Here is a 21,525-nt window from a genome sequence, read left to right as displayed (position 1 = left end):
TTATAGTAACAATGGTAAAAGCTACAAGAACTGAAATTTTTTTTCAATAATAGATCCAAAAGCCGACGAATCTTGTTCAGTGTTCAACAAAATGAATAAGGTCGGTCTACAAAACAATTCCCAGTTTCCCGGTATTGGGGTTTGAATGAAGTTGGATCCAAAACCCCAAATAAGAAAGACGAAGAAGAAAAAAACAAGTCACTATACACCGAAAGAAACCCCACAAATTTTTAACACACCATGGAAACGCATCTTCTTCTATTCAGTCTTTTTGTTTCAACGGGATGCGAGAGACCAGAAGTTGAAGAGAAAAGAAGGTAAAGCAGCAAACCAGCTAATGAAGGCTAATGCTGTTGATGTTTCAAACTGAACACAGTGGTTTTGTGCGCAGCTATTCAGATCGTTGTCTATCAGAACCGTTATGCCTGCTGATGCACAAGCCGCTGCAAAAGTTAGCGTCGATGTCACCTGAAGATAGAAAAAAATTATGCTAAATATATACATCTTTTCTTATACGATTTTGATAAATTGAAAAGGATGGATGATTCATAGAGTGTGTGGTAATCTTCTCACCCCATCACCAATTGCAAACAAGCTCACAAGTCGACGGTTCTGTAGCGACCGTTTGACCATAATGGCATAGACATCAACTATTACTAGTGCAAGACTCCACAAGCTCTGCAGACCAGTAGCTGCAACTAGGTAGCTGATTAAGCAAAAAAAACAAAAACAGTAAACCGTCTTTAGCAAAATCTTATAGTCATCACACTTTGGTTTAATCATATAAAAGCATACAAATATAACCCAATATACTACCCATCACATTATGTCCAAAGCTTAAGAAAGGTTATCGAAGCATTCATGTCCATCGAATTCAAAAGCACTAGATTTCGAAAAGTCTATTACCAGAAGGCGGTAACGGAAGGGAAATCGCTAGTACTAGCCATGACACACAGTGCTGCAGCTGCAAACAAGAACTGGAAAAAACGAAGCGCAAGGCCGAGTAAAGTTCCAGGCATGCCTTCAATATCATCCATCCTCACACGAGGCGGATTATCCACTTCCGTAGCTGGAGGATCCTCCACAGGATGAACCGATGCATGGCTCACATTCATTTCTCTTCTCTCCTCCACCACTCAAACTCAACACATTTCTTCTCTCTTTACCAATGGATTGATTTACAAAATCTTACAATATAGCTGCTAATATCCACCTCCTGTAATGTAAATCATTCACCAGATAAAACCAAATTAGCTTCAATTCATACCAAAATTAATGATAATCAAAATTAATGCTATTAGGTTCTTCTCAGTAAACAGCTCAAGGAGAGATTAAAATGCTTCATGAATCAAATTATATTACCCGGAATCGATGGAAATGGAGAAACGTATATGTATGAATCAAATTAACGCTCTCGAGAAGCTTTCTCTAATTAAAAATTTGGCGAAAACCAACTAAACTAAAACTTTCGAATCCACTATTTTTACAGACTTAGAATCTAATTTAAGGTCTCGAAAGGCAGATTCTATGGTTTGATTTCAACTAGATTTGTTCAAAGAGAGAACGAGATCCAATAAAATGAGCAAGCAGATCGAGTGGCGCAAGGTAAGAGATTTGTGTGTGTTTGTGTTGTTACCTGAGAATCAAGCAGAGAGGAAGAAATCGCAGGAAGCCATGGAGCTTGAGTAGAGGAAAATAGGAAACCCTAAGCTGTTACGGGGAAGAAGAAGAAGAAGATCGTGGAAAAGTGAAGGTCTATGCGAGAGTGAGTCATTCGATCAGAAGGAGGAATATACCGAACTCGACGAAATTTGGCTTAACAATTAACCAAACGAAAACGTTATTAACCTTAATTAAACCCACCAAACCAAATCTTTATTTGTTTTTCTTAGGTATTTTATTTTAGATATTTAAAACTTTTGTCCTTACATTGCAATTTTTCAAAAAAATAAAAAATATCTGAGAAACACACCGATCCCATTCTCTCTTTCTCTCTTCTCTGGATCTCCAAAATCACCATTGACTGATCGATTTTCGCAGCTCCCACCCAAAATCGCCACTCTTCCATCGCCAGTATCTTGATTCCGCTTGCTTAGGGCTCTGAAATCTTTGGAGGATCTACCCACACTTTCCCTCCTTCCTCACCTCTCCATTTTCGCCACCATGTTCTGGAAGCTTGCGTCTCTCTCGGCATCGTCTCCTGTGAGTTTTTAAGAGGTTCCTTTACTTTTCTCAGTGTATCTAGTCTTGCCTTCTGCTTTTCCTTTCGAAAACACGATTTCTGTTGATCCTCCGTGATTAAGAAAGTTGGAATGTCTCTTCGTTTGCATTTTGTTGATTGTCTAGAAAGACGAGATTGACCTGAAATAGATTAGCTGTGAGGAAGGTTTCGGGGAAATTACTTGGAGAATTTATCGTTGTTTTGGATTGCGTTTTGTTGAAAACTTGTGTCACTGTTGCGATTTTTCAGCTGATTTTGTGGTGAAGAGAGATCCTATCTCGTGAGACATATTCTGTGAGTTGATGTTCTTACCTTTTGTTGCTAATGTAGGTGGAGTCGATACTAGACAAAGAGCATTTCACGTTGGAAGAGCTTCTTGACGAGGAAGAGATTATCCAAGAATGCAAAGCTTTGAATAGCCGACTCATAAATTTGTAGGGGCTTCATCTTGTATATCTTGCTGATTTCCTTGTAGTCAACAAAATAAAAATAAAAATCATTCGTATCTCTTGGTGTTTTGCAGTCTGAGGGATAAAGCTCAAGTGGAGCAACTGTTGCGGTATGTTGTTGAAGAACCTCAGGACGATGCTGATAGCAAACGTGCTTTCAAGTAATATGTGCTTCCATGGCCTTTCGTTTGTCCTGCATTTCTCCTTTAATTGTCTTTTCATTGCCCTTGCTTTTAGCTGTTGAATGTTTCTGGCAAGGCTTTATTTCCAGCTAGTGATGGATTCTTCTTCTTCCTCTCTTAGGTTTCCATTCATCTCTTGCGAGATTTTCACATGTGAAATTGATGTTATTCTTAAGACTTTGGTGGAGGATGAGAAGGTAATTTTTCATTCATTGTGTTACCTACATTATTTGGATATTTGATAAATTTAATCAATATAGCTGATCTCAGTTGTTGGGTCTAATATTATTTTGCAGCTGATGGATTTGCTATTCGCCTTCTTAGAACCGAATCGTCCTCATAGTGCGTTGCTGGCAGGCTATTTCGGCAAGGTCTCTTTTTTAGTGATAAGAAGTATGTGTAAAAGCCAACTGATTTTAGCGTCTGCCAGATGTGATCTTACATTTTCTCTGTTTGATTTAGGTTGTCATATGTCTTATGGTCAGAAAGACTGCAGCACTTATGAACTATATAAAAGTAAGTAATGCCACTTTATTGTAAAATTGCTTATAACATTTTTCTCTTTTCTCTTTCCTTATCAGCATTTAGATTATCTTTTTGCATTATTGCAAATCTTATTTCCCCATGATTTATATCTAATGGGAGTTCTGATTTGAAACTTAGATCAAGGAACAATTTTTTATAATTATTATTATGGAATTCTCTGAAATGATTCTTTCTAGCTAGTCAGTAGTTTTTTAGAACATACTCTTTATTGTAATCTTGAAACGATGGTTGTTTCTGTTGTAAGTACATTGTGATGAGATCAGTTTGATGTGACTAAATGGTTTAAATCAACTTTTGAAAATAGTCCATTTGAATCACCTTCCAATTGAGGTTTTATCGTCAAAATCTGGATTAATTTGAGATATTTGCACCGGCTATGTTTCTAAAGATTGCTTTTGATGATTTCAGGGGCATGAAAATTTTTTTAGCCAATTGGTTGATCTAATTGGAATTACATCCATTATGGAGGTAAATGGTTGTCTGAGACCCGGTGCAACTTGGTGTGACTTCATCGTTCATCTTTATAAATGAATTTCTTGTGACGTTGTGTAGGTTTTGGTTCGCTTGGTTGGGGCTGACGATCATGTCTATCCCAACTTTCTGGATGTGATGCAATACTTGGCTGATAGCGATTTACTTGAAATGATTGTGGACAAGCTAAATCCATCTGTAAGTAATAAAAGTTTAGATTGTTCCCAATAAAAAAAATGCTTTATTTTTGATAAATCTCGGCTGTCTATAATTTTAGTATAGTGCGAGGCTACCAAATGAAAAAGGTGGTTACAGGGATTTATCATTGTCATTGACAATATTGTCGTTACCATTTACAGTCTTTTTTTTATGCTCCCATTGTCTTACAATCTTCTGTGACTTGAATCAGAGTCCTCCTGAGGTTCAGGCAAATGCAGCAGAAACATTATGTGCAATCACTCGAAATGCGCCTTCAGCTTTAGCTACAAAACTCTCTAGCCATGGGTTTGTCACCTTTGCTTTCATAATTGAGTTTCACTGGTTGCGGATATATGCAATAGTCTGACATGGTAAAACTTCTATATTCTTTCTGCAGCTTTGTTTCTAGGATATTTGGTCATGCTATAGAAGATTCACATTCAAAATCTGGCCTAGTTCATTCACTTACTGTATGCATCTCTCTGTTAGATCCGAGGAGATCTGCTGTGTCATCGCCTTTCTTCAATTCTTATAGAGGTCAACATATGTTTGAGTCTCCTATACCAGTTACCCAGGAGACTATTGGTGCTATGCTACCTAAACTTGGTAAGCTGGTTTCCTGTAATATAATCTTCCCATGAAACAACATGATCTTTATTCTTCTTCGATTTTACTTTGTGCTAGATGCACATCAAGTTATCACACGGGCAATGCTCGCATTTTTGTGATTCCTTTTTCAGTTTCTGCTGACTAATGATTCTATTGTATCTATTTGGTCTGTTCCATTTTGATTTATGTGGATAATGAGAAATTGGGGAGTTCGTGAATTCCATGGTTGTTGGAATTCCTTCCCAGACTTCCTTGCATATGTAGGATTTATGTCTTATTGCAAGTTTTGTCAAATCAAGGTTTGTCTCTTCATAGTCCTCATATGAACAAGATTTTATGTCGTCTGCTGCAGGTGACATGCTTATGCTTCTCAGTGTAGCGTCTGACAGCAAAGTTTTACCAACATCGTATGGAGAGCTGAGGCCGCCTCTTGGAAAGCATCGTCTGAAGGTCAGATCCTAAATTTAAGCATTTCTGAGAAGGAATTGTAGACTTTGGGATGTGTACTGTGTTTTATATGGTAAATCTTTTATGAATGTTGGACTCAGTCTGATCATTTTTTCCAGATCGTAGAATTCTTTGCAGTTCTGTTGAAATCTGGAAATGAAGCTGCTGGTAAAGAATTAGCGAGCTCTGGAACAATTAAAAGGATCCTTGAACTATTTTTCGAGTAAGGTTTAACTAAACTTCGAACTCTTCATCTGGATGTTGCATTTTCCTTGAGATTTTAAATAACCAAATACTTTCAACTTATGAAGGTACCCATACAATAACGCTCTGCATCACCAAGTGGAGAGTATAATACTTTCTTGTTTGGAAAATAAGAGCGAAACAATGGTTAACCATATCCTTCAAGAATGCAATCTGATTTCCAAAATTCTTTCATCAGACAAAGACTCGGTTCTTTCCGGTGATAACCTGGTATACCATCTGCGTTTTTTCTTACAACGGATTTAAATGATTCTCGATATATGTTTTGCTATCATCTAAAAAAACTCAAATTAGAGCTGTAGTCTTCTTGTTCGGATGATCATTATTGAACAAATTCGTGTGCCACTTGTTCTCTGTGTTGTAGCCTACCGTGGTTGCCACTGGGAAAAAACCACCACGGGTTGGATATGTTGGACATATCACAAGACTGTTGAATAAACTTGTCCAGCTGAGTGATAGCAATGGCCTGATAAAGGCATCTCTTCAGGTTGGTATTACAACCAAACAATCTTCCGCAGTAATTTGTTCTTAAAATAGATTCATCAATTGCACGCATAAGGCTTTAGCGCAAGAGTGCTCTTCTTTCTACTTTTCGGCGTGTTGCTGACGAGACTTTATTCTCTCAAATCATTAGGAAAACAGTGAATGGAAGGAGTGGCAAAGTAGTGTTCTGCAGGAGCGCAACACTGTTGAGAATGTGTACAGATGGGCATGCGGGTACTTTCATTAAAATTTTCTCCCTTATCACTATATATAGTCACCAACAAATTTTCTGTCATTGCATACTTTCAGATGCTAATAGGATAGTTAGTTTAAACCCTCATAAAGATTGGTACATAATGATGGATGAATCTGGAGTCTTCTAATTCTTTTTCTGCACTATGCTCATGAGGACCTGCTAACTTAAAGTTCTCTATATAAGACGTATTGATGTGCTTGTATGGGAGTAGAGTTAATAGATCTCGTTTGGTCATAGTCAGTCTTATAACTTCTCCGTTCTCATGATGAGCAAACGAAGTAGTTTGCATTGTGACGTTATTTCACTTGATACATGATTTTAAAGCAATGTCGCATACAGGCGCCCAACTACAGTACAAGATAGAACAAGGGATAGCGACGAGGAAGACAGGGATTACGATGTTGCAGCTCTGGCCAATAATTTGAGCCAAGCATTTAACTATAGAATCTATGGAAACGACGATAATGAAGAGGTAATTTTTCTGCTTTTATAAACTGTTCTTCTATTTATGAAAACTATTTAACTCAACACAAACTAAGTCCTTTCGTTTTCTCTGGTTTCAGGACCAAAATACTCTTGACAGAGACGATAGTGTAAGTCCTTCACTCTTCCTTGTAAATCGAATTTAAGTACTTTTCTTATCATGTTTCACATTACTATGATAAAATGTAAAAGCCTGAAAGCATTTTCCCTCTCGGAAACAGTTTTATGATAAACTGATTTTGTCTTCAGGATGCTTACTTCGACGATGAATCTGCTGAGGTAGTGATTTCATCCTTGAGACTTGGTGATGACCAAGGAAGGTACGTTTTAATATCTTTTTTTTTGTTTCTGCTTAAACTTTCTTTCTTTGTTCTCATATCGGTTCTTTGACTCATATGTAATCTGAAATCATGATAACTATTTGCCGCAGTTTGCTCACAAACTCGAACTGGTTCTCATTCCAAGACGAGAGATTCAGCGACGCGACCTCAGACACAACGATCGAAGACGTGAACATGAACGGAAACTCAAGTGCCAACAATAGCAGCAGCAGTGACGATGAAGTTCTGGTCGGAGAAGAAGACGATGACTTAACCGACGAGAAACCGAATATCTCTGCCGAAACTTTATCAACATCAGACTCAACAACCATCAACGCATCAGAGAAGAACAACGATGAACCATCTGAAATGGAAGTCACTAGCTCCGGTCTAAACCCATTGATCATCGACGTACCAATGGTCGATGTCAAAACCGAACCGGTGATTCCAAACGGTTCTCCGGGTCAGAAATCGCCTCCGGCGGTGAGAGCGTTGTTCGAAGAGGATGTGGAGTTTGTTGGAGTGGAACCACAAGGGACAGAGAAAGCAATGGAGCAAGCTTTGAAAGAAGGAATCGTCGGTGAAGCTGGACCATTGAAGCGGAGTATCGTTCATAAAGTTGCGGAAAACGAAAACCAGGAGAAGGAGAATTCGGGAGTGGAAGAGTTTAACGATTCGAATTATTGGAGGGTTGATCAAGAAGTTACGGTTCTTGAGTAAAATATATAAAGGTATACAATAAAAACAACAATACAAAGAGAGAGCCTGAAGAAAGAAAGTCTGTTTTTTTTTTTTTATAGAGTTTTTGATGATGCTCTGTTTCTGTTTTTTTGTTTGTCTAATTATTATAAATTTTAAAATGTCTCAAACTTACTCGTTTGGCTATTATACTACTCTCTCCGTTTCACAAAAAGTGTTATTCTGACATTTTTTTTGTTTCAAAAAGAATGTCGTTTTAAAATTTTAATGTAATTTTTAACATAAAATATCATTTTTAACCTCAATAAATTTAGAAAATTAATTATAAATATGATTTCAAAAATTATTTTCTGCAAATTAATAAGGGTATAAGAGACATTTTATCTTATTTCTTAATTTGTGTGAAAAATGTCAGAACGACACTCTTTGTGAAACGGAAGGAGTACTTTGGAACATACATCTTCATCGTTCAGCTACATTATTCAGCGGATTACAGTTTTTTTATATATAAATACATTTCAATCGAAATTAGCTTTTAAAACTGAAACCGTTTATAATATGACAGTAATAACAAGGTCCTGATAATTGACAAAATAAAATAAAAGCAAACAACCAAGGTCCTGATTCAACTTTATATAATAAGAAGATTCCAAATAGCGATACAACAATTCAAGACGAATCGTCATTTGCTCTTTAGAAAATAAGTAAACATCCCACTTTGGTCACCTTTTTTTTTGAAGAAAAAAAATCTGATTTATATTAATTGTTAACACTTGATACACTTTTTTAATGACATTGTAGTTGTAGTTTCACCTCATGTTGCATGCCATCATTCCTTTTATTCCCACTCCTCTGCCCACTCCGAATAATTTTATTTAACTTAGCAATTTTCTCTGTTATGGTTGGAATATATCGTCATAAACACTTTCTTTTAACATCTTTTTGTTTTCGAATTTTTTTGTTTTGTTTGCAGAGTTAGTCTTCAATAATATCGTATAATACATGTAGCCAATTAAAAACAAATTTTGAAAATAAATCGTGATTGGCTCAGCAGAAAAAAGATAAAAATTTGCATGACCGGCTCAAGAAAAACTAATCAGCATGAAGAGGAATGGAAGCAAAACAAATAAATGGAAGCAAAAGAATCAATTTAAATTAATATTCCTTCTGTTTAGAATTATTTGATGTTATAGAAGATTTTTTTCGTTCATAATTATTTGATGTTTTTACTTTTTAATATAAAATTCAATAAATTTTTATTGTTTTTTATTTTTATATTTAAAAAAAATATTTTATTGGCTGAATTATATTTAAATAAATTATAAATAATATTTTTAATATAAAAAGAATAAAAATTAAATAAATTTTTAATATGTATGCAAAACTTTAAACATCAAATAATTTAAACAGAAAAAATATTACTTTATAGACCAGTCGTAGTTAAATTTTTGTATTTAATATTTCCATTTTATTTGTGTACATCTAAGAATTTTTTTGTCTTTTATAACTTCTATTAAAAGTATTTAAATAATCGTCATCCAAAAATTGGAGCTTATATGGGAAAAAAAAAACTCTTCCTACAGTTTTTACCAATTGGCCTATTACAACACACGATACGATATATTCACTCAAACGGGATTTAAAATACGAGAAACTAAAGTTAGAAAATATCGTTGACCAAACCCAACTAGCTTGCCCGCAAAATCTTTCGACAAACCGGTAAAAGCGGATCAAGAGATGAATGAGAGAATCTCCATCGAACGATTCACACAAATGTAGAATCTACCGTACACGTGGCACAGAATCGGCGACACTCACGCATACACGTAACTGCCATGTCAACCTAACAAGACCGGTTTAGACGCTCCACACCAAAAAAAGAAAAGAAAAAAAAAACAATAAACAAAACACATATGTGGGTCCTACCGCACGAACGCGACGTCTGTGCAACATTATCAAAGATCTCTGTCTCTTTCGCTTTTGTTTCAATCTTTACTTTTTTTTTTTAATTATCTTATTATGTTGTTTCTACCATGAACCAAAAAATATTTTCAGATCTAAAGTTTAGTTTACAGGGTTTGGAATTCAATTTATTAGTTTAGAGTTTATGAATTCGGATTTACGATTCATTAATTTTTAAATTTAAAGTTTAGTTTTAAAATGTTGTTATTAATTTTGATCTAGAATATGGCTTCTTTAAGATAACCTACTATATCGCCGTGATAATTCTTTCATTTAGTTTTATATTTCACATGTGGTTAATAAGTACTTCACTACGACCGATCCTATATTCTTCTAACTTTATCTTTGAAATTGAAAAATCCAAGTTTATAACGATCAAACAATAACTATTGCATGTTGACAAAGAAAAAAAAAAGAATAATTAAGTGTGTATCCACAAAATCACCAACCAGATACTGTATGAAAGTAGAAGAAGTCACCAACCGAATTATGTATGTTAAATAATTTAAATGGTTGGTGAATTTGATGTTATTGACAGAGACTCGAAATGTTTTTTTTTCTAATACTGTAATGATAATTGGTCTTGGATCTTGTGTGAGTGCTTTCTTTCTGTCTACACTTTGGTTAATTAAATATATATAATTAACATTTGTCATTAACAGAGTTTGCTGGGTTCGCCACCCTATGTGTCTACATTTTTGACTCATTCAATTGTTCTAGTTTTCAATGTCTTAATTAACTATTCGGGACCATCTGATCTATCGGGACCTTAACCAATTAATGAATCATTAATCATGATTTTAATGTGTGTGAAACATGTAAGTAGTTTTGAACAAACTTTTCGCACTTTTTTACTGTGAAAGAACAGAAAATTCGATCGGCCTAACTAACCTTTTAAGCATGTATTCTTATGATAATACTTTCTCCGTTTCATAAAGAGTGTCGTTTTAAGATTTTATTTTTGTTTCACAAAGAGTGTCGTTTTATATTTTCAATGCAGAATTTTAAATAATTTTCCAGTTTTGACCCTATTGATTTAATGTATTAATTAGAGAAAAAAATTTATTTAATGCATTAATAAAGAGTAAAGTAGTATTTTTAATAATTTTATTAATAAGTATGAAAAATGTCAGAATGACACTTTTTGTGAAACGGAAGGAGTAGTAAAACCAACTAATATATCCAGTTAAAATAGTTATTGAAATAGATGATAAATCTACTTATTAATATACTTATACTAAAAAAAACACATATATTATTATTATGTTTATAAAAAGAAAAACATTAGTAATTAGATAAAAGTATTTACCAAAGGTTAAAATTCAGATAATTTTCTTACATCATATTTTTTTTAATATATCTAAATATTAATGTTTCAAAATATAATCCAATGATCCAATCTCGCTGTTCAATTTCTTGTTATTTTCTATAAATAAATGGATAAGCCTTTAACAAAAAGTAAATAAATGGATAAGCCTAAGAATACATATAATATACATACTTTTTAAAAAAAACTATCATACATAAATTTAGTATTATCCTAATGAATTGAAGTAAAAACAAAACAGATCCCACGGCAATCGGATTGGAACTGAAAGAGAAGAGAGCAAAATAAGGGAACTTGTTTTGTTTGATTCGAAAAACTTCGCCCTTTGTTGTCTTTTCTGCTAATGTATTTCTTCTTCGTCACTATTCTCCATGTATGTTTTGACCATTTGACTTCTTCAAATATCAGTGTAATTTTATTTATTATGTCACCAGTTTATTGTACTGGCTAATATCTAATTCCTCAGCAATGCCGGGTCAATCCATTTGGATACCCGCGTCTAACTTTTTTAAATATATTTTTTTATATTTTAAAAAGAAATTAAAATTAAAATAAAATGAAACAAAAACTTTATAAAACAATCAAACTTCATAAACGGTTTATAAGAAAAGAAAAAAATCTAATAAACATATAGTTTTTTTTAAATATAGATATTTTTGCATTTTTCCATGTAAAATCGTTCATTAAACTGTTGTAGTCGAGTTTTTTAAATATATCTGTCTCAATTAATAACAAAGCTAATCCATTTTGTTGTTTCTGGTGATAAAGATAACTAAAATGACCTTACTAAAATGAGCTGAGAAATGTAACTGAGCATAGGTGGACGTGGATTCACTGAGCATAGGTGGACGTAGATTCACTTTTAGGCATGTGAATTTCATTAAAATGAGAAGGTTTGCAAATACTTACAAAATAGCTGAACAAGATAGGAGGACCCTTGGCAAAAAATAATATAAAAAAACAAGAAAGTATGAAGTTCGTTCTCAAACTGAAGTGCTTGTGCTTCTTTGTTGTCATGGAAATGGGTATGCATAAATATTACGTGAAGTGGATTTGGCTTTCAAAATCATGTCGAGTAAATCATCAGACATTGTGCCATAGATCCATATCTTTACCAAGCCCTCACGTTCTTTCTATTGTGGGTCATGTTCTTTTACATGACGCTGTCTCTCAATGGCTGGTGGTTGAATCTCCTAATCATCAAGGTCCGACCACACCAAAGCTGATACAGTACATTTTAGAGATATTCGCTCACCATCCATGTGTTATATTTAGCTTGTCCAAGTCGAGAATGATCATTGTAAGAAGAAAGGATGAAGGTGAGAGTAGAGAAGATTAAAGGAGGCAACTGCGAAGGAAATGCAACAATCAGAAAAGAAAGAAAGAGTGCAAAGAGTTATCATGCCCTAGCGGTTGTATAGTTGTACTTAGGTTTTTAGTTACGTCTCTGATACTATCTAAAATTATTTAGAAGAAAACAAATTCTTAAATAGGTATAAAATTATTTAAAACCAATTCTTATATAGGTAAAAGAGGCCTAAGTTCCAAATACATATGTCAAAAAAAAGCTTTAGATGTCATTTTATAATATCAATATAAATATTTTTTTTGGTCTCGCTTGTTTGTTTTTCTTTGTGTTGTATATACAGAAAATCGGAAAGTTTTCAACTTATTATTATTTTATTTTCAGATTTGTGATTTTATGGCAGAAATAAATATGATATATATTTTAATTTATAAAAGTTTTTGATTTTTTTTTTAGAAATCCACAAATTGGAATGAATTTTATTGGAATATTCACAATTTCTAAACGTCTCAGACTTAAAGCAAATGCTTCAAGGTGCTTTCACTAAAAGCATATTTGACTTGGGATCACTCTCTGATCTAAGTCCAAAAATCAACCATTTCTTTCCTTGAACTATAACCTTTTGCACATCTGATGATTACACTGATGAGCTATATATATAGTTGTCACTTGTCATACGTACATCTTCATCAGTAGTAAGGTAAATTAACTTAGGCACCACAAAGACAAATCTCGTCCGAGATGTGGAGTAACATTTTACCTTCTACTAGAACTAAGTTCTCACCACTTTCCTATGAACATTACCAACGATTCTCCTTAAGTTTTTTAGATAGGATCGAGAGAACTTTTAAAGATATCAGAAATCTAAGCCACCATTTTCTTTTTATTTTGCATCCTGGTTTTCAACAATAACCGTTGGTAAAAAATTTCTATACACCAATAACAATAAATCAAATGTCCTTTTTTTTTTTTGTCAAAACCAAATGTCCTTTAACAAACAAAATACTATAATTACATGTTTAAAAAATATTTAATTTGTTTATTTTTATTTCTAATTTTGCGTGATCTAGATCAGCAACAGTAGATTTAGGATTAGAATATGGTCCAACCACAGCCAACTTAACCCGTTCGACTAAACCTTAAATGATTTGAAAGGGAAAAGATTGGTCCATCAAATTTTCGACTAGACTTGGCACCAGATTTGAGGGACCTTTGATTCAACTTGTTTTGCAAAAACGGTTGTAATCCCTGTTTCATAAAACGTATAACCACTCAACAATACAAACGGTTGTAATCCCTGTTTCCTAAAACGTATGCTACTTTTGTGATTCCCAAATCCATTTTAAGTAACTACTCAATTGTGATTCCTCTATGCCGAATCCATTCAATCTGAGTAACCACGTTCACAAGATCTTCTTCGTTCATTGACAACTTGAGTTCTCGCCGCCAATAGCTATTGGCAAGAAAATGTGTTTTTAAGAGGGGAAAAAAAAAGCTACTCATAATAATGTTGAATTAGTAGAGAGAAAGAGAGAGAGGGCACAAGCACCAAAACGGCGGCAGAAATGGGACCGCACGTGAGATGGACCTAGACAGTGTCATGTTGCGGGACCCAGTGGCTAATCTGTGTTCGAACTCATGACTTTTGCTTTGACTTTTTCGACAACTTCGCTGGGACAGTCAAGTTTTTGCTGTCATGTTTTCCGCATTCCAGATCCCTATGCCTTTTATTTTCTAATTGTTTTTTTAACCTTATTTTTATTCGCATAATTAAACTTATAAACAAAAACAATAAAACTTATAACATTGGCACTTTCTTGTTTTCTTCTACTTATGTTGTCTCAGCGAATTGAACTGTAAAATAACGATCAAAAGAAGAGTATTGTTTGAATTAGATATCCAGCCATCGAGATTTGGTAAGAACTGAATAAAAGAAAAAGAGAATTGATCAAGATTAAAACATTATCCCATGGAACATTGTATAAATTTTAATCATCTGTCGATTTTTAAAGATTCAATTTCTTGATCTCAGCAAAAAGTTATAAACATACGTACGTGTGTGTGTAACACTGTTGAATAAAATATTTGTGGTTCATTTTCAAAGCAACTAACTTTAAGTACAATTGAAGGTATCTTAAACCAAATATTTAATAGATCTTCCTTTGCTGTTCATTCAACTAATTAAATATGGAGTGCGGGGAGACCAAATTATGAAATTCATGTAGATCCGACTGACAATAAATCTTATGTTTAATTTAATTCTTTTTTTTCCTTGCAGGAAAATTCCGTTGGATTGGATCACATATCTCTTTGAAAAATTCATATGTGAGTTTTATCTTACAAGAACATTTGAAAAACAAATTAAAAATAGGCTACAATTTAAGGAAGCTTTGAAATACAATAACTTTGTTAACAGTAGCACAGTAACACACACAAAAAATGCTAACCGTATCACAAAAAGTTAGCTAACTAGAAAAAAGTTGTTTCATAAAAATCAGTTTTCAAGATTTGATATTACAAGGTACCACATGTATAAATAAGCTTTTCGTCATGAATCAATAACAAGCCAATTTAACAGAAAAATAATTTCTATTAAACAAAATGCCATAGCCATTTTACACACATTTTGCTTATAATAGTATCCTCTTCAAACAAATTAAGCTTATGTTAGGTATTCCCAAATGATATGGCAGGTTCTTTGATTAACATATACAACTTACAAACCCAAACAAATAACTCAAATACCAATTTGAGGAATTTCTTGAAACTTGGAAATAGTTTGTTCCACGCAGAAGATTAGAACCCAAAATACAAGCAAAAAAAAAGAGATAAAATAGGGAAAAAGAGATTAGAAGACAAGAAAATAAAACTAGTATCAAAACAAAGGCCATTCAATGCTTCAGGCGAAGATGCTGAGAGGACCGGTCTTAGTAGAAGAGTCTATACCATTTTCACCATTCCTAATCCCGGTTATCCACGTCCTGCGCATAAACCAGAAACCAAACCGAAAATTGGTATTCCAATCACTACATAAAACAAAACCGAAATATGCTTAGAGACTTGAGGGAGACTTACTTTCTCACATTGTCACCACCAATGTCCATCTTAATCGTTAGCCGCTTCGTCGCTCTCATAAAATCACTGCATTTTTAAAAACATACAATTTAATCAATGAGAGAAAATCGAAAAACTAACCGTTAAAGCTCAAATAATAGTTCTTTTGAGATATATACCTGAAAGGTTCGTCTCCAATGCGTTTGATAACACCATTTGCATCCCGGTACACAACATGGGTCAACAAATCAGACCTCTCTTCTATACAAAACATCTCAGCTAATTTCCGGTATAGCTCTTGGTACGAACCAATAACCGAGAGATCAAGCGTGCGTCCAACATCCTCAGATTCCATGAAAACTTTACAATGACCGGTCTCGAGTCCTTGCAAACCGTAATTCCATGAACCAGTTTTCTCCTCCTGCGCCGCTTCCGCCTCTTCTTCCAAAGACCGTTTCCGGTTCATAACTTGCTGTTCAGTCAAAATAGGTTGACCAAACAGCAAGAACTGATGAGTCTTAACCGAACCGGACTTCTTCTTGTCATGAACTAAACCAGGATTCCCCATCGTCAAAGAACAAGAAATGTTGTTGTTGTTGTTAAACTCTGTATCCCGACCCTGACGAGACAAAACAATGTTATCGTAATGATGATGCCTCGGGTTAAAACCGGAGAGAAACATCGCCGGAGAAGAAGATTGGTGTAACTTGTTAACAGCAGAGTAACTATTGAGATTGTTGAGATCAGACAACAAAGACGGAGATGGTGATCCGAAGAGTTGTTGAGCTTGCCTGGCTCCCTGTATCCCTGCAGGAGCATTGTTGTTGTTGTCGTTTGACAGATAACACATTGATTCGCCATTGTTATTGGCGAAAAACGGGAACTTTGTACCGTCGAATGGGAACTCGAAAGGCTGTGGAATCCTCAGCTTCTTTCTTGGTGAGAAAGGAGAGAGATGGATTGTTGGCATGTTCGATACCAATTCCACTAGCCATGGGCTTACGCGTTTCACGTTTTGCAACAAATCCGGTTCGTCCCAAGCTACCTATGTATATAACAACCATTAAACCGCAAATTTGTAAACGCGGGTTTTTGTAAAGGAGGAAACTTTTTTGATTTGAAAACGCGGGTTTTTGTAAAAGAGGAAACTTTTTTGAGCGTTTAGAAAACGCGGGTTTTTGTAAAGGAAGAGACTTTTTTTTAGCGTTTTGAAAACGCGGGTTTTTGTAAAGGAAGAGACTTTTTGGAGCGTTTTGCAAACGCGGGTTTTTGTAAAGGAAGAGACTTTTTTTGTGTTGGGTTTTGTGGTGGCTAACCTGAAGGAGACGCCAAGGGGAATTAGGCCAACGAATTGGATCAGCGACTTGAACGGCGGAGACGGTTCCCATGAACCAACTGATTCTTGAAGAATCCTCTGTTTCAAACGCCATTTTAAAACGCATGCCACTACACCATCTTATCCTCATTGCTGATCTCACATCGGAAGCTTTCACGCAAAACTCCGGCGTGCTAGCTCTAGGGTAGTAAACCACCTCGAAAGCTTGTCCACGCGCCGCACGCGCCACCGCTTCCGCCACTGCCTCGACTCTAACCCTCCCTCCTCCCGCCGCCGCGTTCGCGTCGTTCCCGTTTCCGCCGCTGCGTTTCATCATCATCAGCTTCGAGGTTGTTGTCTCGTCGTCGCGGAGGAAACCGGAGAATCCAGGGTAAGGAATGTTATTGTTGTCGGATCCTACGCCGTTAGATCCGAGACCTCCGCGTTTAGCGCGGCGGATCCCGACGCAGAGGTCGCCGGATTCGGAGCGGAGGAAGACGATTGAGTCGCCGGCGATTAATTTCTTCTGGTTGACGAAAGTGCTCCAACCGGTGGTCAAGAGATGACGGCGAGGCGTTCCTCTGTAGATATGCCGGAATTTCCATGTCTCGCCGTGGATATCTTTGGCGATTACGGTCTGTACCGGTGGCTCCGCCGTGTAATCAAGCCGCGGGAAAATCGTCTCGGCGCAGTAACGCGGGACGGAGAAACCGCCGCCGTTATTAGCGTCGGATTGCGTCAGCGTTTTGGCGAAAGACGCCGGTTTCTCGTTACCGTTAGGTCCGTTACCGTCAGGAGACGGAGTTAGACCGAGAACGGCGTCGTTTTCTAGATCCAGGTCGTTTCCCGGGAGTGGCAGGAGCGTAATTTTGGAGAAGACCTCGTCCGTTTCTGCGTCGGCGAGGAACTTAACGGCGACGACGCGGCAGAGGATCAAAGGAGGGACGCGCGGCGCGTGGAAATCGGGAGGCGCGTGAGCGTGTTCGGTGTGGCCTTGAGCGAAGTAGAAGACCGTTGAATTCACTGAAGGGATTTGTACCATTGATCCTGCACAAGCATGCCATAGTTGTGGATCCAAGCTTTTCTCTTGCTCCATTTTCTTTTTTTCTTTACTGCTAAGAAAAAAACAGAGCAAAAAGATTCAAAATTCAGTTTTGTGAAAATGAGGGAAGACGAAGAAAGAAATATAATAATCCCAATAATTTTGTTCCTTACTGATTAAAAAAAAATTAATCCTTTCGTCTTCTTTTTTCGGACAAGAGAATTTAAAGTTTCTTCAATGCATGAAGATACTGAAACCAGAGAAGAAGCAAACACAAGAAGAAGAAGAAGAAGATGAGAGAGAAGAGGAAGACAAAAAAACCGTTCCAGGGGAAAAAAGAGGGAAGTGAAAGAGACAGAGAGAGATAGAGATTAATGGTTTTAGTGATAAATTTGCAGAGAAACAGTAAAGCTTCTTTCTTTCACTTCAAAAGAGGTATCATAGTGAAGGGAGAAAAAGCTTTAATGGCCGATCAGATCGCAGAAGAGCAATAATCAGGTACGGACAAGACCACAGTAATAATAATTAAACAGTTTTTTTTCTTTTGTTTCCTTCTAAAATATTAATGAATGTATAAGAACAAGAACCAAAACAACCCGAGAGATTATCTCAACACAAACTTTTTAAACTATCTTTTTTAACTTTATAAATTTTAAATTCGAACTTATATTTTATTAGTATCAAAATATATATTGCAACTAACTTGTTTGTTTCATTGCTCAGTAATCAGGTCCAGAACAAGTGAGTTATATAAAATTAGCAATTTATCGTATCACGAGATTATAAGTTTTTTACCCACGATATATTTATTACCAACAAATTCTACTCTAAAAAAATCATATACAAACCTACCCCTGGTTAAACCATTTACCTATCCTCTGTTTATTTTTTTAAAACTTTTTGGTTTTACCCATCTCAACGATGAATCCAAAATGCGATTGAGTCTACAAAATGTTAAATCCATGGTAAAATGAATAGTTCATATTACCTACACTGGGGTAAAATTTTAGGTAAAGAGTTCAACTGATAAATGGTTAAAAACTTGCATACAAAATTAGGAAATGGTAATTGGTAGACATCTAATTATAACTAGCAACTAGCAAACAGGATAAAGTAAATATTTTGTCATTTTTATTTTTATTAAACTGTTAAGACAATTCTTTTAATCATCAAATTGACTCCCTTCTAAATTGTGAAACAGATATCTTTTAACATAATTTGATAAATTTCTACAAAAAAAAAGAACATGTTACAAGAAAAAAATTACTTGTACCTTAATAAAATGTTAAGTCAAAAAAAAATTTAACCAAGAATCTCTATTAGTAGTTGTCTTAATGACGTCATAAATAGGAATATAACGTACGTGGTGCATCGAGTAAGGCGAGGGGTTGACCCGCAGATGCATACGCGACTGTTAAAACGGATTTTTGAGTTGTACTCGTTCGTTTGTTTTGTCGGGCTTACATCAGCCAATTATAACCTGACACGACATGCCCCAGCTCAAATATTGATCCTTTTTTTTTACTAGTATCTTTTGTTTTTCTTTTTTTTTAATTTACCAACAAAATATTACTCAAAACATTTGAAAACATTGAGTGTAGATAGCCAAGGTTTCTGTTTTAGTTTTTGCCCCATTTTTTTGTTTAAAATTCAAAAACTCTAGTCAAGTATTTCAATTATTTACAAGAGTTAATTAATTCAATACCAATGGATAACTAAAAATTTAACTAAACACAATGGATAACTAAAAAATTAAATATATAGGAAAGAGAAAACAAAAAACAACAAAAAAATCCTTCTTCTATTGCATATTTACACAAATGCCATTTATCTGAGATTTTTGTTTTCCGACAAGATATGTCGGTAATACTGTTCATCACTAGCTTCTGATGATACTATTCATCATTTTTTTTTATCGACATATATTGTTTATCATCAAAAAATTATATACATTTTGAAAATATGATGGTTAACTATTCGTTTAACATGATAACTAGTATATCACGATAAATTTATATAATTGACATGATAACAATTATATATACATATGATATAGAATAATACAACAACGAGCTTACATTTAGATAAGATGTTAACTTTTAATAAATAACTATTTGTTAACATGTTAACACTAATATCTGATACCTATAACATGTTAACAATAATATATGAGATTTGTTAACGTGATAACAATAAGATATGAGGCTTAATTATTAAGGTGTTAACAATATTATTTGTTATTTGTTAACGTGCTAACAAATAATATATGATATTTTGTAACATGCTAACAATAAAATTAATACATGTTAACGTGGTAATAAAAATATTTTTTGCTAATAACAAAAACCAATACTTTATAACGATACGGTGACCATCGTACCATCACCAATGTCACCGGTACTGCACCATCACCATCGTCTACCAGCATAACCAACATGATGGTGGAGTCATGTTTGTCGCCGTTGTTTCATTACAGTCGCCGTCGTTATAGCCGTTACCACTTTACTATTGTTTTCATTGTCAATATCACCAATTTATACTTCAACCTTCCCCATCCTCCATCGTCCTTCTTCTTCTTTCCTTTCTTCTTTTTTTTTCTCATTTTCTTTCCTCGGAAAATAATTGAAGGAAGAGAAAATGAGATATGTAATTAAATAAAAAAGAAAAGGGTTAAATGGGATTTTCCACATGAACAATGAATGACAAACAGTGTTTAGGAGAGAAAACTAATTATTATTAAGGGAAAAACTCTTATCTTATTGTTTCCACAAGCAGTGTATATATACATTACATAACTAATGTATCAGAAACCCTAATGGGCCATGAGACATTAACCTGATGGTTAATGGGCCGGTTACTAGAAATCCATTTGTTTATAACACTCCCCCTTGGACAAGGTAACCGTTCCTGTCACAAAATCGGGATCTCTATAATGCGCTGGGGAACGTTGCCTCATTAAAACCTTACCAGGAAAACCCAGTGGGAAAAACCATGGTGAAGGAAAAAGAGTACAACACGCATTACTCCCCCTGGTTTAGGCATCATTGTAGATCTCTAAGTCTACGCATTCCTATCTGATGAATGAGCTTCCGGAGTGTAGAAGTCGGTAATGATTTAGTGAATAGATCGGCTGAATTTTTGCTTGATCGGACTTGCTGAACCTTGACCTGACCATCCTTCTGTAGCTCATGAGTGAAGAAGAATTTGGGCAGAATATGCTTCGTCCGGTCACCTTTGATGTAGCCGTCCTTGAGTTGAGCGATACAAGCTGCATTGTCTTCATACATCACCGTAGGCTCCTTATCTTCGTCCATACCACAATCTGATCGGATATGCTGAGTCATGGACCGCAACCAAACACACTCTCTACAGCTTCGTGAATGGCCAAGATTTCCGCATGGTTGGATGAGGTAGCGGCAATAGTCTGCTTCATGGATCTCCAAGATATGGCTGTTCCTCCATGCGTGAAAACATAACCGGTTTGAGACCGGGCACAGTGCGGATCTGACAAATATCCTGCATCAGCAAAACCAACTAGACCATCCTTGTTATGGTTAGAATAAAATAATCCCAAGTCCTTAGTACCTTGAAGGTATCTAAGGATGTGCTTAATACCGTTCCAGTGCCTTTGAGTTGGACACGAACTAAAGCGAGCTAAGAGGCTCACGGCAAAGCAGATGTCTGGTCTAGTGTGACTAGCCAAGTACATTAATGCTCCTATGGCACTGAGGTATGGCATTTCAGGACCGAGGATTTCTTCATCGTCCTTCTTTGGACCGAATGGATCACTATCCAATCCAAGGCTCCTCACAACCATTGGGCTGGTCAATAGGTGGGCCTGGTCCATATGAATCTCTGAGTACCTTTTCAGTGTATGCCAATTGATGCACA

At 35.3% G+C, this 21,525-nt stretch overlaps 3 protein-coding genes across 5 annotated transcripts; 1 reads left to right on the top strand and 2 right to left on the bottom strand.

Annotated features, from left to right (window-relative positions):
• Positions 1 to 27: 27 nt before the first annotated feature.
• On the bottom strand, positions 28 to 1,821 carry LOC18028040 (CASP-like protein 5A2). The gene is made up of 4 exons (XM_006409799.2): positions 1,637 to 1,821; positions 907 to 1,216; positions 574 to 706; positions 28 to 468 (listed from the first exon to the last, which is right to left on the bottom strand). The coding sequence occupies exons 2-4, from the start codon at positions 1,113 to 1,115 to the stop codon at positions 277 to 279; spliced, it is 534 nt and encodes a 177-aa protein (XP_006409862.1). The 5' UTR covers positions 1,116 to 1,216; positions 1,637 to 1,821; the 3' UTR covers positions 28 to 276.
• A 154-nt stretch (positions 1,822 to 1,975) lies between these two features.
• LOC18028039 (serine/threonine-protein phosphatase 6 regulatory subunit 3) lies at positions 1,976 to 7,890 on the top strand. Of its 2 annotated transcripts, none has more exons than XM_006409798.2 (19): positions 1,976 to 2,202; positions 2,552 to 2,655; positions 2,745 to 2,831; positions 2,974 to 3,049; positions 3,149 to 3,223; positions 3,315 to 3,368; positions 3,807 to 3,866; positions 3,951 to 4,067; positions 4,279 to 4,373; positions 4,465 to 4,673; positions 5,029 to 5,126; positions 5,243 to 5,346; positions 5,435 to 5,597; positions 5,752 to 5,874; positions 6,022 to 6,104; positions 6,466 to 6,598; positions 6,690 to 6,719; positions 6,859 to 6,929; positions 7,040 to 7,890. In XM_006409798.2, the coding sequence occupies exons 1-19, from the start codon at positions 2,164 to 2,166 to the stop codon at positions 7,647 to 7,649; spliced, it is 2,331 nt and encodes a 776-aa protein (XP_006409861.1). In that variant the 5' UTR covers positions 1,976 to 2,163; the 3' UTR covers positions 7,650 to 7,890. The 2 variants fall into 2 exon arrangements, with proteins under 2 accessions (XP_006409861.1, XP_024003727.1); XM_024147959.1 differs by having other exon boundaries at positions 1,977 to 2,217.
• A 7,049-nt stretch (positions 7,891 to 14,939) lies between these two features.
• Positions 14,940 to 18,051, bottom strand: LOC18028038 (auxin response factor 10). Of its 2 annotated transcripts, none has more exons than XM_006409797.2 (5): positions 17,808 to 18,051; positions 16,594 to 17,707; positions 15,457 to 16,322; positions 15,299 to 15,364; positions 14,940 to 15,204 (listed from the first exon to the last, which is right to left on the bottom strand). In XM_006409797.2, exons 2-5 carry the CDS (start codon positions 17,686 to 17,688, stop codon positions 15,123 to 15,125), a joined length of 2,109 nt encoding a protein of 702 aa, XP_006409860.1. In that variant the 5' UTR covers positions 17,689 to 17,707; positions 17,808 to 18,051; the 3' UTR covers positions 14,940 to 15,122. The 2 variants fall into 2 exon arrangements, with proteins under 2 accessions (XP_006409860.1, XP_024003967.1); XM_024148199.1 differs by having other exon boundaries at positions 16,594 to 17,704.
• Positions 18,052 to 21,525: the final 3,474 nt, after the last annotated feature.

This window comes from Eutrema salsugineum, unplaced genomic scaffold (genome assembly GCF_000478725.1).
Source record: "Eutrema salsugineum unplaced genomic scaffold, Eutsalg1_0 scaffold_10, whole genome shotgun sequence".
Lineage (NCBI taxonomy): Eukaryota > Viridiplantae > Streptophyta > Magnoliopsida > Brassicales > Brassicaceae > Eutrema > Eutrema salsugineum.
The sequence above is the reverse complement of the archived record's forward strand: the minus strand, read 5'-3'. Positions and strand labels throughout refer to the sequence as shown.

Coding starts and splice junctions, on each gene's coding strand:
- LOC18028040 (XM_006409799.2), bottom strand. CDS start 1,115: ATGAATGTGAGCCATGCATCGGTTCATCCTGTGGAGGATCCTCCAGCT. Junction 707..906: donor CCTTCCGTTACCGCCTTCTG/GTAATAGACTTT, acceptor TTGCTTAATCAG/CTACCTAGTTGCAGCTACTG. Junction 469..573: donor TGTTTGCAATTGGTGATGGG/GTGAGAAGATTA, acceptor TTCTATCTTCAG/GTGACATCGACGCTAACTTT.
- LOC18028039 (XM_006409798.2), top strand. CDS start 2,164: ATGTTCTGGAAGCTTGCGTCTCTCTCGGCATCGTCTCCT. Junction 3,224..3,314: donor TGGCAGGCTATTTCGGCAAG/GTCTCTTTTTTA, acceptor TGTTTGATTTAG/GTTGTCATATGTCTTATGGT. Junction 5,127..5,242: donor TTGGAAAGCATCGTCTGAAG/GTCAGATCCTAA, acceptor CATTTTTTCCAG/ATCGTAGAATTCTTTGCAGT.
- LOC18028038 (XM_006409797.2), bottom strand. CDS start 17,688: ATGGAGCAAGAGAAAAGCTTGGATCCACAACTATGGCATGCTTGTGCA. Junction 16,323..16,593: donor CCCCTTGGCGTCTCCTTCAG/GTTAGCCACCAC, acceptor TTATATACATAG/GTAGCTTGGGACGAACCGGA. Junction 15,205..15,298: donor GGTGGTGACAATGTGAGAAA/GTAAGTCTCCCT, acceptor GTTTATGCGCAG/GACGTGGATAACCGGGATTA.